Source organism: Salvelinus namaycush, chromosome 36 (genome assembly GCF_016432855.1).
Source record: "Salvelinus namaycush isolate Seneca chromosome 36, SaNama_1.0, whole genome shotgun sequence".
Classification (NCBI taxonomy): domain Eukaryota; kingdom Metazoa; phylum Chordata; class Actinopteri; order Salmoniformes; family Salmonidae; genus Salvelinus; species Salvelinus namaycush.
Genome location: NC_052342.1, coordinates 6437910 through 6455319, shown reverse-complemented (window position 1 = coordinate 6455319; position 17410 = coordinate 6437910). Strand labels below are relative to the sequence as shown.

Here is a 17410-nt window from a genome sequence, read left to right as displayed (position 1 = left end):
TGTCACACACATTCTTGAGGCTTGCTAAACTAGACTAACTTCATAGGTAATGTTGTATGTCTTTAGAAAAACACATTCATCTTTTATCTTTGCATCAGTCGACTCACATTTAAAAAAACAAAAAACAAAACGTTTTATTTTATCATTGGGAATTCAATGTTTTGGCGTAAGTTCAACAAAGTATACATAAAAACTCTCAAATCCATATTCTCACATTTTTTTCTTAAAAGAAACAATTAAATAGCAACATGCATTCTCCTTCAAGTGTCTTTCAGGGATGACGAGTGTTACATTGGGCCCAGTCACTCCCATCCACAACCAAACAAAAGCAAACCAGTATCATTAAACGCAACGTAGTCTTACTTTGTGGCAAACACACCATGTCTGGTTTGAGACTAAACACAACAGAACAATATTGGAATTCATCATACAATTCAACTTCATTCGGGCTGGTTTCCCCAGATGCAGATTAAGCCCAATCCTGTCCTAAAAAGCATGCTCAACAGAGATCTCCATTGAAAACACTTTAAATCCTGGAAAAGTCTTTATCTGATCTCAAGTCTTTATCTGATCTCAGAAAAGTCTTTCAAAGCACTTTTAAAATGTATTAGCAATCTGATTTTAGGTGACATATTTTCAAGCATATGAGGTGAAAACTGTTTATGTTGACATCTGGGAGCGGTGCCACCTATGCCACTACAGGTAGTGAACAGAGCATGGTGGTCTAGCAGTGTATTCCGTTCACCGATGTAGTTGGTTTCCACTTCACAATGTTGTATCAGAAGACAGTGCAGACTTCAGTCATCAGTTAGTGTATTTCCAATGGCACACCAGTAAGAAAACACAATGGGGTTGGAACCAGGTTAAAAGTAGTGTGTGCGCATTCAAGGGGTTAGGGGGGGGGGGGCTCTCTCTGACAAGTCTTTTTCAACAAGTTCTTCCTTGAACACATGACAGCTCAGTTTTCTCCCTGTGGCTAATTGTGTGAGAGTCTCATATGGTCTGTCAGTTCCCAGTATGCAGGTACAGGGGGTTACATCAGTTTGAGACAAGTCTACACTGAGGGGGCTCGTTCCAGTTTATTAGGTGCCAGGGGGCTGGTTCGAGTTTATTAGGTGCCAGGGAAGAGCCAGTGGCCTGTAGTGCCTCCTTTCTTCACACAATAAAAGCTGCCCATCTCTGGGACACACTCTTCTTCACTTCTTCCTTTAATATAGCTTTCTCTTCTTTCCTTCCTTTTTCTCTGTCTTTTCTTAGTAGCTGCTTTCATGGCCAGTCAGGATATAGAGGTTGCTCATTGCTGATGGGTCCTCTGTGGGGGTACTCTGAAGGACAATATCCCTATGGAAATGACAAAAGACAGCGTGATTGGTTTTCTCAAAATAACCTTTGACCCCTTATGGGATCACACATAATGTAGTTTTCAAGGTAACAGGCCAGGTAGAGTTTGGAGCATACCTGTTCGTCCCCAAGACCCGGAATACTCTGCTTTCGTCTGTGATCTCCTGCGTGACCTAAGATGAATGTAAATCTATTTCACTGTTTCAGAGAGATAAAATACTTACAATGCAGATCAAGCATTTTTGGTTTGAATAAGCGCACAAGCGCATGGTGGAGAGAAGGCATTATAAATCACCTCATTTGTGTGAAGACTCCTCCCTTTAAGACCATGCTTCCAGAAAGCCAGAACACTGTCCTGTAAACAAACTAGCCACACAACAGTAATGTCACAAAGAAATCACCCACACATACAGTACGTAGTGTGTAGCTGTAGCTACAGTACCTCACCCCTGTAGCTATGATTTGGTGATGAATTGAGAACATTCTATGCAGTAAAGAATGATAATTGGGATTGAATGACGTTTTTACTTAGTGTTTCAATGGGGAAGTCAAAGACCAGTTCAAAAGCCAGCTCCTTGGAAGGAAGCCCTTGTAGGGTGACAATCTTCACAGTCTCTGTAAAAATACCATTGGTGTTGGTCATTAAAGGGTAGGTAGTGATAATGATTGATACTCCAGGGATATAATATATTCCAATGGAGCTCCAATAGACTCACTCTCCAGTGCAATGAGAACCGTGTCTCTGTCCAGCTGTGTCGCCTGCACGGCTCCAGGTCCGGCTCCGACAGGCATACTCTCTGCACACGCACAAGACAGAAAGAGAGAAATAGAGATAATTATACAATTCTTCTACACAATGTTATATGGTTGAAATCCTGACATCTAACATATCTGTGCTACCTGGTGAAGAGTTTGGTGTGCCGTTCAACTCTACGATATCAAACTTCAGTTGCTGGTTGGTTGGCGGTTTCTCTTTCTCTGCAGTGCAGTCTCTCACACCAACACACAACTGTGGAAACTCATCTGTCACTAACACCAGTAGCTCAAAGATAGGGAGCGGATCTGGTAGACGTATGTCTATATGCTGAGAGAAGGAGAGGGAAGAAGAGAGCATAGGAGGATACATTTTACAAGTCTAACAGACATGGTTCATCTAAATAAATTGTAAGTAATCATTTTAATACCACAATATTGAGTTATGTCAATACACACCTTGAGCTGCATAAATTTCTGCATGGGGTCATACCACAAGAGTAGAACTAGACCTGACGGTACAGCCCCACACAGGAACGTGCTGTCTGTGTATGGGTTCCTTGCTGTGGCAGAGAGAGAGGGAGGGAGAAAGAGCAACTGAATACATTTTGGGTCAATTTCATAAACTTTCTTGAACATATTACAATGTCAAATTACACTTACCCACACTGCATCTTCGACAGCTTTTAGTGTCTGGTATCTTCACAGTTACAGCATATTTCCTGCTGATAGACAAACATTTTTAAAAAAAATTGAAATTAGGAGATGCACATAATTTGAAGGCAAACTTAACCCGATAACATTAATCCACACTCACACACACACTCACACACACTCACTCTACCTGGGGTTGATCCTCTCAGTGAGGCGGTTGGTACTGAGGGACAGACTCTGTTTCTGCTGCTTGTGACCTCTCTGTTCAAACAGAGACATCAGACTGTGGGAGTACAGCTGGGAAGACTTCCCTGAAGATGGGGGTGGAGAGGGAAGGAATGGTAAGAACCAGTGTTCCAATTTAGCAGTCCTTTTTCGAGCTTGCCTGGTACAATGGAACCAATGGAGTGCAAACCCCACCCACCTGGCAGTCAAAGTAGGCTCAAGCAAACACTCAAATACTATTTGAACCCAGATCTGGTTTGAAGTAGTGTAATTGATGGTGTAGGATCCTATGACCAATCGGATAGGTGTGTGATTGGGTGAACGAAAAATGGGGATCGATTGTCCTACCTGATACAGACATCAAAACGTTGTTCATGACATACAGCCAGGCACATCTCTGTGGGAGCAACTGTGGGGGAAGAGAAAGGTAGTAGTGGTATGGTCAGGAATTCAACATTAATTCCCCCTTTACCATATTCATAAATGTCTGTACCACTACCTTCTCCAGAGTGTCCTCGTGGAGCTCGTTGAGGTTGAGAGTATATACACCCTCCTCTGCACCCAGAATAAGGTACTGATCTGAGGAAGAGATAAGATCATGTCTTGGTTCATATTCTAGGTCGTATGTTAGAACCTTATATTAACCTCTTCAACCCTTTCTGTAACCCTACCTCTGGTTTTAGGGAGGATCCAGGTCACAGCACAGTGGATCTTCAGAGGACAACCATTGAAGACTTTGGAGAAACAGGCACCCATCTATTAAACAAAACAATATACTGTATGTTTTAATATTGTGTTGACTAATTCTACATTACTGTAAAATAGGCATGGTTGGAATATTGAAATGTGTCCACTGTCCATCTACACATAAGCAATGTTGCAGTGAGCATTCCATCAAGCGTTCGTTAGACCGACAGCCATTAGCTAGGTCTGTATGTAAGCATGGGTTGTTAGTTATTGGTGCAGCAGTGTCATTGGTCATGTACCTGTACTGTAGGGCACATGCTGTTAGACTAGACCTCTGCACTTACATGGACTTGAGGGGTAGGAGGGAGTCCATGACAATCAGCTCTCTAGAAGTTAAAAAGGTTACACACAACAAAACAAAAAGAGGGGTAACTGTGTAGTTCAAATGATAATGTTGTTTAAATGAATGGAACAAAACAGCAATGTCATGGGATCTGGCTGTTTGTTTGTTGACTATTCTGAATTCTCTCTTCCTATATTCATGTTACAAAATGATTGTTTATTAAAGGAGATCAAACTGGATGTTTTGAAACAGGTTATTAGGTTAAACAAACCGCACACTTTTTGGTTAACAATCCACACACTTGCTGGTTAACAAACCACACACTTTTTGGTTAACAAACCACACACTTTTTGGTTAACAAACCACACACTTTTTGTCACTATGTCCCAGGGTTGGAACTATTGCGTTGAAATTCCACTTCATCCCAACTGTCAGAATTTACATTGGATTTAACCCCAACCATGCTATATACTGACAGCCTCGAATCCATACTATATCCTGAAGTCAACTATCGGCATCAGCACATACAGTATGGATATGAAACTAATGTACTCATATGTAGTGGGCCAACATTTCCCTGTGTTGTAAACTCACAGAGTCCTCTGTCTTTCTCCTCAGTGTGCTCCACTCTGGAGAGAGAGAGGTTTCCCTGCTCGGAGAGGCCACTCCCCCGGTCTTCTTCTCCGCCTGCACGGCGCTCCCCTCAGAAACACTGGGGTCACTGCACCACTGTCTGCTGATGTCCTGGGTAGCAGAACACCTGGCCAAGACTAGAGAACCACACGAGAGGAGGAGAGATGGGAGAACCCATTTTTCATGTTGAGACATGTTGTCAATCTTAGCATGAATGAGAAAAGCTACAATGATTCGGATTTAAAACACACAGAAGACATACTGTATAATTGAACATATTACGATTGCATTAGAATACACTGATCACTAGTCAAATATTCACGTCAACATATAATCTCGGGACCCAGAACCAAATCAGTTGTCATGACAGATTGACATATAACCTGGAAACATTTACTCTGTGTGTGGAGGTTCAGTACCTGACATGGAGTTGCTGGGTGTGGAGTCGGGCCCCAGGGTGGAGCTGGGGCGGAGGGCGAGGTCCTTGTCCTCCAGGGTGGGACAGAAGGAGCCGATGGCAGGCAGGGAGGCTGTGGAAGGGCTGAATAACCCACTCTTCCTCCCACCTTTACCCCCCTACACAACCAAAGACAATAGACAAAACACCATCATATAATGCAATAGGAAATAGCTGAAAGGTCAAAAGGATTGTGTTCACGTATTGCATTACACTATTTCAGAAGGTACTCTTTGTTTTCTTGGGGTTGTGTTATTGGCACTTACGTCAGTAGATGGCACTCTTTTGATGGTTAAGCTCCTGGATGAAATAGTCAATGGTAATATTGTTACTGAAGCACTCTGTGGTAAATCAAAGGTAAATCAGATTTCCTTTCCATGTGGGATACTTGCTGTCACAGTCAATAAACTGACATGGGCTCAATTATGTTGGATCTTAATAGGACAAGATTTGGAGCAGGGCAGGTTCAATGAATTGTAAAAAAAATAAATAATAATAATTAAATATGCATACCCAACAATAATAATCAGTGGTCAAATATTCTATACTTCTTTACCAGATAATGTCAAGTTACCATGAAAAGGTATTCATTTCAATGTAAATGAACAAACTTTCATTGCTTCCTTGATAAGAGTTGCCACAGGGTAGAATAGTGTTGAATAGTGTTTTTACAATGGGGGGGGGGGGGGGGGGGGGGTGAAGGGGTCTGCTGGCCTACCTCAGCTGCAAAGCCTCTTCCACACATTCTAACAGGCTCCTGAAATAGGAAGACAAGATGTTAATGTCTCTATGGAGCCACTTGTTCTGTGTACATGATGTGACAGAGCACTGCCTGTTCTGTGACAATAGGAGCGTTGCAGCCAGTGTTCTCTCTCAATGAGGAAGCAAACTTTTCCTTTTACTGCAAATATGAGTCTATTAATAATGCATCTATGGATCGGGAGTTTTTTCAATGTTTTTCCCTCTCTAGTGGGGACGTCACGTCCGTGGCCACACAAACACTGATAGTAGATTTGAGATAATGCTCTGAAATACTATGTCTTTGACGTAATGCTACTAGAGTTGAGAAAATTGGTGAGGAAGAGGAGCATCTTACGGTGATTCAGTTTCATCTTCTGAGAGGTCCCAATCGTCTTCATACGAGCTTTGCTGAAATATGACAAAAAAACATCAACAACATACACATTCATAGTATCCCTATTAATAACATCTTAAAAATATGCCATACAAGAGCTCATACATCTCGTAATCCCACTTCCCCAAATAGCCATTCTATGTTGAATTGACCTCTAACCCCCTACATGTCAAACACAGGAAATAAATGTCACTCACCATATCAGGATAAGGCTCTGTGACTTTCCTCAACGGTGGCCCAAACTTCATTTGGTCAACTAAGGCAAGCACAGCTTAGTTAACCATGAGGAAAAGTTACACTTAAATACAAAGTATGTACTTATAATTACTAACTGCTGATACAAAACATGTTTTATGGGATTCATTTTACTATCATTTATTATCACTTGCTATATATTCCAATCGATTGGTAAACTACTTTCTTGCTCAGGGGCACACTGTCACAGGCTATGTCACACATCACAACCTCAATCATGTGTTACAGTACTACCATCGGCTTCAGGCAACTCACCGTCCTGCTCACCCCAGAAAACCTATTGTGATGCCCATTCACAATGACTCACCACATCCCTTTCCACGAACATGCCCGAGAACCTATTGTATTTGCATAAGAGACGAGTCACAACACCCCTCTCCACTCCCACCATCTATTTGTTTTCATGTTGACATGCTTGTCTAAATATACACTGTTTGTCCCAGGCTGCTGTAGAGCGGCCGCATTGTCCACCATCACCGCACCCTGTGTATGCTGTAATCTCACTGATAGGAGACATAACAATAGTTCCTCAGTCACCCCTCCTCGCCTCCCCCACCTCCTCGCCTCCCCCACCTCCTCCTCACATGTGGGACGCCAGGCACGTCAGAGTCATGGCAGAAAGGAGGCATGGCATGTGCGTGTGCGGACAGTGCCACCTCTATGCGTCCCTCTGTGTTGGGTGACCGTGTGACTTGGTGACTTCATCTCCCCCTTCAAGTCTCAATGGGCGTCTTGTAACAGGAGTCAGGACCCCAAGAGTCTTGTGTTGTGTGCTGCTCTGCTCTCCCACCTCGGCCCCAATTCCATACATTTAGCCAGCGAGGGCGATGTTGACCTCAACTCTCCAAGCACGCACGATACACACACACGCACACACACCCTCTCTAACTATAGATGAGTGTCCACTTGAATTATCGTGGACGGATGTACAGTCAAAGCCCATGTACAGTGTTCAGGGCAGAAGACCCTCATTGATGTTGATTTTGATGGTTTTGCAAATAGAACTTCAATAACCCTTTTCACAAATTGTAGTGATGATGCCATGTGTGGGCTGAGGATGATGCTTCGGTGTCATAATTGTATAGGGATTTGAAGACTCACACTGCTCTTCAGACAGAGTCCTCTCCACAGGCAGGTGTTTCCCTGCAGACTGGATCTTATCAGGAGCAGCTTCTACATTCTGCAGACAAACACACAGATGGGTTACACACTCACATAATAAATCACACTAGGAACAAGCAATGTTCCTGAGCGTTCTGGGTGATGGCCATGCATGTGCGTCTGTCTGTCTATCGTCACCTATCCTCACCTCCAGGTCGTTATCATCCATGCCGTGTGTGGAGTGGAGGTCCGGGTTGTTGGCCATGTCCAGCAGCTCAATGATCAGGTTACGAGTCAGTAGCTGGGTCACAAACGGATGCTGGGGATACGACAACAGATTAAAAAAAAATAAAAAAGAAGCTCTACATCAATAAATAACTTCATCATTAATTTCATTGATCTCTCACAGCTCCCGAAACCCTGTTAGGGGTCCCTATTAGCTATAGACATGAATACAGGATCGCTATGCTTTTAGCACCTCAGTCAGAGGCTCTAGTCCAGAGGCTCGGTCTATAATGACGGTGAATATTGATCGCCATTCAGGGGCTTTTCATGAATGTTTCCTCCGCTTGTTTTAGATAGATAGATAGATAGATAGATAGATAGAGAGAGAGAGATAGATAGGGAGATAGAGATAGAGAGAGAGAGAGAGACAGAGAGAGAGACAGAGAGAGAGAGAGAGAGAGAGAGAGAGAGAGAGAGAGGAAAGCAACGTGCTCTCAGTGGTGTACAGAAGTGTACCTGCAGTAAGGTCTCAGACGACGGTCTCTTCCTGGGGTTCTTAATGAGGGACATCTTCACAAAGCTCTGGAACCCCGCAGACCTGCAGAGAAAGGAGGGAGGGAGGGAGACAGCAAAAAAAAAGCATAACCATATTGAGAAATATGGAGAATATCAATGCTGCATTCAAAAGAACAGTCAGGAGGATGCTTTCGGAGAAGAGGTATTTCACATACAGTATGATGCACGGTGAGGTGGCTGAATTGTTCAGGGAATGTGGTGTGCTCATGTTCATCTCACCACTTGGTCTTGTCCTTGAGCCTGGGTGGCTGGAAGCTGCTCTTCGACATTAACATCAAGGCTCTGGAACATAGTTTTAATCGTTTGAAACGTTAACACGGTGGAAAGCCTAGCCTTCTTCGTAGATCTGTTTGTTTTGTGCCTTGGCCAGCTCCTTTGTCCTTCGCTGACATGTTTTGCCATAACGACAAACACTACAGAGGGGGTTTCCAAAAGCACAAACAGATCTGCTACCAGGCTTGAGATTTTTGTTGTTGTCGTCACATACAAAGCTATGATACCATATTGGATTCAGATGTATGTGGATAGCCTGCAAAATGCAACACAGCACAAATATATATCCATCATAATTTATTTTCAGTGGAATTATTGTGGAGGAGTGAATGAAAAGGGGATGGAAACTATTTATTGTTGATGTCAAGGCTAGAGTGTGGAGGGGACTGGTACGGAGTCTGCCTGTCTGTGTCTGTGTCTCTGTCTGGATCTCTGCTTTTCTTTGCCTGGATCTCTGCCTCCGTCTCAGTTTGTGTCTGTTACTCTGTCCGTTGTCTCAGAGCTCACCTCATAGGGTGGAGGTCAAACATGGGTGGCTGGAGCTCTGCCAGCTCAATGGCCGTGATGCCCACCGCCCAGATGTCACACAGATGGTTGTACCCGCCCTTTTTCTCCACTGCTGCCACCTCCGGTGCCATCCTGGCATGGGTACATAAACACCAGTCAGGTGAAATGGGATATTGGGGGTTAGGAATTATGATGTGGTTATAATGCATTATAAGACTTGTCATAAGGACATATGACCACCTTATAAAGTGTCTCGTAGCCATCCTGAAAGAACATGTGCAAAGAAGGAAACGTATGACTACTGTAAGACGTATCGGTGTCAGCATAAATAAGCCTTGAAGTGTATCGTTTTCAGGGAGAGTCATAACGTCGAAGGTCGTGGTTTGAGCCCAGTTATCTTACCAGTAGGGAGTTCCTATAAAAGACTTCCTCTTGGCTACAGAAGCACTGATCTCTGCAGCAACTCCAAAATCGGCTACATGGAAACAGAGAAGACAGTCTTGTGGCAGGGGGAGACAGAATACAGAATCCAATAGGTCTTATGAGTGGTTTATTTTTACCACGCTAGTTAACCTCAAAGTTATCGCAGACAATGTGTATGAGTGTGTGTGTGTGTGTGTGTGTGTGTGTGTGTGTGTGTGTGTGTGTGTGTGTGTGTGTGTGTGTGTGTGTGTGATTGATTGATTGATGGTATAGAATAGATGTTCACTGACCCAGTTTGACATCTCCTCGTTTTGTGATAAGAATATTTGCTCCCTATAGACAGATGGACACACACACACACACACACACACACACACACACACACACACACAAACACACACACAAAGATATGAGCTCACAAAGATGCAGAACAGAGCCATTCACTGACAATAACATACCAGTATGTCAAAATGATACCTTTATGTCTCTATGCATTTTGCTTGTTTCGTGCAGGTGGTACAAGCCCTGTTGAAAAACCAAAACACAGAAACAGTTTGACAAATCTCTCAATCTCATCCTCAGTTCACCACACAAGCCCATAGAGCCAGACACAACACAACAGTGTGCAACAATCACAAAGTGTTGACACGAATGAGGGAGGTAATGTTATGTTGCTGTGCTGTGTGTGTGGTGTCATGAAACATGCTGCATTGCTTTCCTGTGGTTAGAAACACATGATTATACCAGTGGCGTGTAGTGAAGGATTTCAAAGGGAAGCCAGCCTTCCCTAAAGAATAGACAAAGAAAGAAAAAAATATATATATATATTTTGTTTCTCTCTGTGTTTTATCATTTTTCTCCAATTCGCAAGAGGTTGAATTTATCTCACTGGAGAAAACATCAGAGCGAGCGAAACAGCGCCCCTCTGTCTCTGTATCTGTAAGCCATCTATCTGATGCTGTCTGGTCAAAAAGAGTATGACATTGGTGCCGCTCGTAGCATTGAATGTAAGGGAAGTCAGCGAGGATTCAGTTCAGCATTGAGCATTGAGCTGAACTGAGAGAGCTCAACTGTGAATGGTCCCGGAGCACCAAAAACAAAGTGTCAAGTTAAATAAAGGTTAAAAATAAAAAAAATTATAGAATAAAAAAAGAGGCCAGTTTGGATTTTTCTTCACACAACTCACAAGCCAAGCGTCATTTACAGAAACAACTTGAATTGTTGCATCTCGTAGTGTCGTTGTCCTCCGGTGGCTAGCTAAAATCATCCCTTTCCTAAATTAAATTATGGATTGAGATAGGGATTTGGCCTTGTGGTTTTATTTAATTCTCCGTACTGGCCAATGATTAATACAGAGATTCTGATCCACCAATAAATTCATATTGTGCCCCTGGCCTGAGAGGATGGAAGTTCAACATGTAGCTAGATATAGTAGGCTAATGTTAACTAGCTGGTCTGGCGCATCGTTGTCCATGAAAAGAAGTTAGGCTAGCGATCAAGCATTTTAGCCAGGTAGACTAGGACAACATTTTTTTTTTTAAAGTGTGTACTGTATGACAGAGTCATAAAAGAAAGGAGGATGGCATTGGCGTTTCTGGGTGAGTCAACATGTTTTTTTCTACTTGCAAGCTCGCGCATACACACACAAAGAAATCAGAACCATCGACAGCCACATCATATTTAGTTTACGTTGATTGGACTAAATTGCTTTTTGGTATCTTTTAGTTGTAATTATTAGACTAAGCAGAGGTGATTTGATGATGTTGAAATGATGAAGTTGAAATGGTGCTGCAATAGTGGCGGTTTCTCCTGTTTTCTTTGCAACTTGCGGTAAACTCTCTGTGGTTCTAAATTAATAGTTGTTTAGTGGTCAGAAAATGTTGGAAACATTAACTTGCTTGACCATGTAACTGTCTGTTTGTGGACTTCACCGGACAGATGCTCTCTGGTCTTGTGATGAAACCAAGGTGTGGTTGAATTTATTCTGCCACTGTGTCATCTTATCGTCTCGGCCTTTAGGCCTATACATCACGGTGAAAAGGGATATGAACTAACAGCTTTTAGAACAAACGACGCAATTATCACAACACATAAGTTGTAATATGTATTTTTTTTCCTGGCTTTGCTTCCTCAGTGATTTTATACTGTGACCGTCTGTCCCAGAAAGGAAAGTGACAGAGCTCATAACTTATAGTACATCCCTGGGCTAACTAACCTGGAGGGTTTCTCTGCAGATGTAGGCTATCTGCTTCTCCTTTAAGGGCCCAGTCACTGTGGAAATACAAGTAGAGACCTTAGATTAATGGCCATACAAGAGAGGAAGGAAAATACATGGCTATAAAGTAAGGTCAGTTCAGTTGTAGCAATACATACCATGGTAAATGTCTTGTAACGACCCCCCTCCACAGTACTCCATACATATCCACAATTTAGTGTTTCTGCAAAAAATGGGAGATACACAGTTTGATTACCAGTCGGGAATGCATTTTGTTGACTTTCCAGACAAAATAAATAAAAATAAATCGGTATACGGATTTTTTTTACCAATTACTATGACCTTCGTTGCTGAGGAGAACTGAGTAGGGACTGTTTCGCCATCCAAACAAATCGCAATTGTCACGACTTCGACCGAGGCAGGCTCTCCTTCCCGTTCGGCGGTCGTCGTCACCGGCCTATTAGCTGCCACTGATCCTTTTCTCCCCCTCCCTATGTGTTTATTGGGCGCACCTGTTTTGTATGAGGGTTAATTAGTTGGGCTTATTTAATCAGCCGGCATACACGTTTCTTTGTGCGGGATTGTTTGTATGTAAGTTGGTGTTGGTTTTGTGCTTCATGTTTCTGGACATTATTCATTCCCCACGTGTCTGGGGTAGTTTATTAGTGTACACCCAGTGTGTTAGTAGGGTGGCCTAGTTTGTCCGTGTTCATTAAAGAGCATTTGTTTTGCAATTGCTGCTCCTGCGCTTTTTCCTTCACACTCCGACACCCAGGCCTTACAGCAATATTATACGACCTTGAAATGTTACAGAGGTAACATTCAGACGTTCCAAGAGGACTAAGATAAAACGGTGAAAACCTTGAGCAAAATAATTTGAGACTCAGCAACAGTGTGGGTGTATTCACGCACACACACACACATATGCGACATGCATACATGCATACGTTTTTTCCTGTGTGTATGCATGCGCTTGTTAGTGACCGTATTCTATCAACAACAGAGCTTTTTGTGTGTATAACATTCATTTTGAGAGCCACAATTTCTGTAGTGTGGGAGAGAATGTTGCATTCTAAGTCCTAGTGGGTGTTTGAGGTAAGAGCGTTCCCGAGTGGGCAGTGAGTGAGTAGCGCAGCGGTCTAAGGCACTGATTCGCAGTGCTAGGATGCGCCACTACAGACCCTGGTTCGATCCTTGGTTCGATCACAGGCGATATCACAACCGGCCGTGATCTGGAATCCCATAGGGCGGCGCACAATTGGCCCAGCGTTGTCCGGGTTAGGGGAGGGTTTGAGCGGGGTAGGCCGTCATTGTAAAATAAGAATTTGTTCTAAACTGACTTGCCTAGTTAAATAAAAAGAGTGGAATTCAACACATCCAAGAACACTCTCCATCCAAGGAATTCCACGGATGGACGTGGAACTCTCGTGAAGTGTAAAATTAGACGAGCATAAACATGTACCTGTGATAGCTGCCGAAATAGGCCACAATGTTCTTGTGCTTGCATTCCTTCATCATAGTGATCTCCTGCTGGATGGATGTGATGTCATCACCTGAACAGGGAGCATGCAGGTCACATGACCAAACTAAGACACAGATATAGGCCATTTCCTGACATCTCAACACTAATACTGATACTAGTACTAGAAGTACTAGCTACTTCTACTACTAGCCTACTGCTGCTAGTAGTAGTAGTTAACTGTGTCACATACACACAATAGATTGTCTCCAGAGACTGTACTACACAAAGCATACAGGAAGGCAAAACATGCTATAAATAGCCCATAATACAGGTCTGACAAGACTAGGCTGGTCACTTACCAGGATCCAGTTTAACTATTTTGATGGCTGCCATTGCGGAACTCTTGATGTTGCGAGCCTGAAAGAAAGGGTGAACTTAGCTGTGAGTGATTAATACTGTGAAATTTATACAGGGAATACAGACTACAGAATGACATGTCCATGGATTAGTCAGCAGTACATAGGCCTACAGCACTAGACACCTACATTGGGGAGAGTGGAACAACACCAACAGGAATCAGTTTCCTCGAAGCAATTGCATCAAATTGCTGATGTCTCATTGCAATTGTTCTATTTACAACAGTCAATTAGCTGTTTACAACCATTTAATTTTTCTATTTCTCACAATTTCTAACTCTAAATACAATTTCTTAGTATTGGCAATGGAAAACATAACAGCCAATGCAATTAAATCACAAAATATCTCGATCTATATAGTTATGATAGTCCTATTTGTGAAACTCAAATGAAAAGCCATTTTTTGTGGGGCCAAAATGCAATTTTCTCTGTAACTCATTCCTAAATGCATTTTCATCTCAGTTTGGAGATCTGCCCCATTCCTCCCATCACTATAGGAAGCCCTGGGCATCCATTCAAAACCCGAACCCCCTAGTCAGCCATCTTGATGATAGAAGACCCATTATTAGACCCTGGTCTGGCCGGGCTGGTCGCATTCTGTCTCTGCCCTTCAGCTTCACCTTGTAGAAATGCAACAGAAGGAGACAGGGGCTGCTGGGGACACCATAGTAGTGAGAGGTATTTCCTACACAATCCCAGGTTGTATCTGAAATGACACCCTATTCCCTCTATAGTGCAATACTTGTGACCAGGGCCCGCATCAAAAGTGGTGCACTGTATTAGGAATAGTGTGTCACTTCAGACGCAGACCCAGAGCCTTAAGTGTCATGCTCAGTGACATGGCCTATGTCAGGGCGTAAGAGAGAACAGGGGGAAAAGTCCCTGGCTTTGAATCCAGAGGATGTTGTTTACAATGTCCATCCGACGTTCGTCCGTCATTTCCTCTCGTTTTATCCTTCAAAACATGGATTGCTCCCATTCTTTCTGACAGGTCAAACGGTGAAGTGACGTCAGGTCGTAAGGCCGTTAACTCTATGCTCAACAAACATAGAATCAGCCAATGGTCTATCAGATTGCCTGTAGACAAAACCTGGAGCTTGGCTACACTGACTTCCTGTTTTGTTCCTGTTATAACAGAGCACTTCCTGTGACTAAAGTGACAGTAATGTCTCTTTAAGGTTCGCCTGGGGGCAGCATGAAATAACAGTGTGTTGTGGGATAGAGTTTACAGACAATGGTAATGAAAATAAAACTTAATCACTTTGATCAAAGTTCCAAAAGTAGTTATTTCTCAGGGCCTGATGATTGAAATTCCACACAATAAAAACACAGACGGCTTTTCCATACAATCATTCGGAAGTATGTTGCACTAAACTGGCCTCAAGACATAATTGATATTCAGTGAGAGACAGATCCCACAACTGCAACAACAGCATAATTGGAAATGTGTGTGTGTGTGTGTGTGTGTGTGTGTGTGTGTGTGTGTGTGTGTGTGTGTGTGTGTGTGTGTGTGTGTGTGTGTGTGTGTGTGTGTGTGTGTGTGATGTAACTTGCAATAACAAGCGACTAGCAGCCCACAGTGTGGCAGTGATGACTGGGCTCTGCAGTGCTGCTGCTGGTATGTGAAACATATTTCTGTTCTGTGGGTTTCCCCTACCATCGAACCTCAGGCAATTTCAGTCAGGTCACAGGTCACAAGTTTATAAACATGAATGTACGTACGTATGACTCCTCAACCTGTCTTTGGCATAGTGTCACTAGACTACAAAACAAAAATAACTATTCACTCGTAAAAGCAACCTCCCACTGTGGTCTTTGAGATTAATATCAGGGCTACTTTTGAGGCATGAAATCTATGCTTTCTTGTCTGACATAGGCTTCATTCTTTATTTACGTAGCTGCAACAGGTCACACACTTGAGAGCAGAACCCTCAGCTGAGTAGCTGAAGAGTTTCCTGGATCTTGTTAACAATGGTCATCTAATGAATGTCCACAGAGTCAGAGAGCCCACTAGGTCACATGGCCAGTGGTTTGACCCCTGACCTCCACGGAGCTCCAGTACGGCTGGAGAAACAGAACAGTGGAGGAGAGGAGGAGAACAGCGAGGTAGTGGGAGGTGATAATAGGCCATTGTCTATGGGACAGTAACAGTTTCTCCATTCACAGCAGGCAGGCAGGCATAGCCCGGGCAGTGACATGGCGCTAAGGCATGGCCGGGGTGGTACAACATTACATAACGTCAAGACTGAGTGAAACAGAGGACATGTCTAGGGGACATTTTGAATTATTCATAAAGCATTAGCCCAAAAGTTAACAATTGTGCTTGCAGTAAATGTTGTCTGTTGTACCTGTTTTACTTTTGTAGTCTATTGGATACCAAATGTTTCAGGCAGGGGAGGAGAGGCACACAGCAATTTGAGTCTGTTGCTCATGCAGGATGCATGTATTTTACATTCAGGGTGGGATCACAGGATGTTTTTTTTTATCCTGCAGCTCACATCACGAAGTCAAAATAAATGAGACTGACTGAAAAAGACCTTATCGATAGTCAAGATACATAAAACATAAATGCTGATAAATGTCGCGGTGCCCTTCAGACTAGATTTCTTGTTACATCCCACGGTCTTAAAAAGGTGATCTATGAAGTAAGTTCTTCTACCTTCATTAAAAAAACAGCACAAAATGAGTGTATTACAGAGAGCTTTATAGTATTGCTGAGAGAGCTAATAAAAAGTTATAATGAAATGCCTTGAGCCCTGATAATAGTTCCTGTAGTGGCCTGGGTCCTTATGGATGTTGAACTAATGGACCAGCCCGGATGCTATCCCAGCCTGATTATGAATACTGAATAGCAGAAGATTAACCATAGGCACTAAAGGCATCATTAAGATTAGGGGCTCATTGACTATCCCCGCATTATACTCACATAGCAGTCACACTTGCAGGGGCGCCATACTCAACCTTTTACCAGTTATTGGTTACCTGCATACACATGATTTGTTGAATGGTCATACATAAAGTTTAACATAGAAGATTATGTTAAGAGCGTTAAAGTATGGTGGCTGTGCTTCTATCCACCTTTGAATGTTTAGAGCCTGTCAACATAAAATTCAATAAAAATGTCCCATTGTGGAATACAGGAAGAAAAAAACGTGTTTATTAACAGCTAGGCTACGTTGGTTTAATGACTTGACATGTCAACAGCTTAGCCTAACCCCATAGGTAGTCAATTAAAACGCATACATACGCATTGGTGGGAACTGATATTTTCCCCACTCACGACTCACCTTGAACACATCTCCGTACGTGCCACTCCCAATACGATGAATTAACTCGTAATCATTCAACGGGTCCAAAAACGAGACTCCAATAGTAGTATCCATGCCTGCAGACATAACTGCGCCTGGTCACTCACGCACGTTTATATTCACTCATGACAACAATACATATAGCGAATCAACAACTGGACGCGAGGTATAGTTGCAGTAAACCCAGGGGTGCAGTCTCGATGAAATACTACTACACCACGACTCTTCTGACCAAGCAAATATAACTGATAGCCTGACAGTATCGGTATTGATTACGTCGCCAGACACCACAGATATCCTTCTTCCGAGTCATTCATGTTACCCTAGGCGAGCCCGCCAGATCATGCAAAGTCAAGTGATCTCAATTCTCAAGTCTTCGACTATAGGCGCATGACGGAATTTTCCTGGTCATTAAAGCAGA

The 17410-nt window shown here is 43.0% G+C and overlaps 1 protein-coding gene across 1 annotated transcript; it reads right to left on the bottom strand.

Annotated features, from left to right (window-relative positions):
* Positions 1-108: 108 nt before the first annotated feature.
* On the bottom strand, positions 109-17324 carry LOC120030616 (mitogen-activated protein kinase kinase kinase kinase 2-like). The gene is made up of 32 exons (XM_038976041.1): positions 16969-17324; positions 13625-13682; positions 13266-13356; positions 11962-12026; positions 11804-11859; positions 10066-10113; positions 9879-9921; positions 9568-9640; positions 9166-9297; positions 8605-8667; positions 8326-8407; positions 7793-7903; positions 7585-7663; positions 6426-6484; positions 6190-6242; positions 5812-5850; positions 5360-5393; positions 5056-5212; positions 4598-4773; positions 4005-4046; positions 3645-3729; positions 3473-3552; positions 3322-3382; positions 2939-3059; positions 2758-2819; positions 2554-2657; positions 2242-2425; positions 2058-2138; positions 1870-1956; positions 1637-1707; positions 1459-1514; positions 109-1341 (listed from the first exon to the last, which is right to left on the bottom strand). Exons 1-32 carry the CDS (start codon positions 17074-17076, stop codon positions 1254-1256), a joined length of 2649 nt encoding a protein of 882 aa, XP_038831969.1. The 5' UTR covers positions 17077-17324; the 3' UTR covers positions 109-1253.
* Between the last annotated feature and the right edge of the window lie 86 nt (positions 17325-17410).

Excerpts from the sequence above, each read along its gene's own strand:
- LOC120030616 (XM_038976041.1), bottom strand. The coding sequence starts at position 17,076 with ATGTCTGCAGGCATGGATACTACTATTGGAGTCTCGTTTTTGGACCCG. Across the intron at positions 5,213-5,359 it reads AAAGAGTGCCATCTACTGAC|GGGGGTAAAGGTGGGAGGAA; the intron begins GTAAGTGCCAAT and ends TTGGTTGTGTAG. Across the intron at positions 4,047-4,597 it reads GGAGAAAGACAGAGGACTCT|AGAGCTGATTGTCATGGACT; the intron begins GTGAGTTTACAA and ends TTTAACTTCTAG.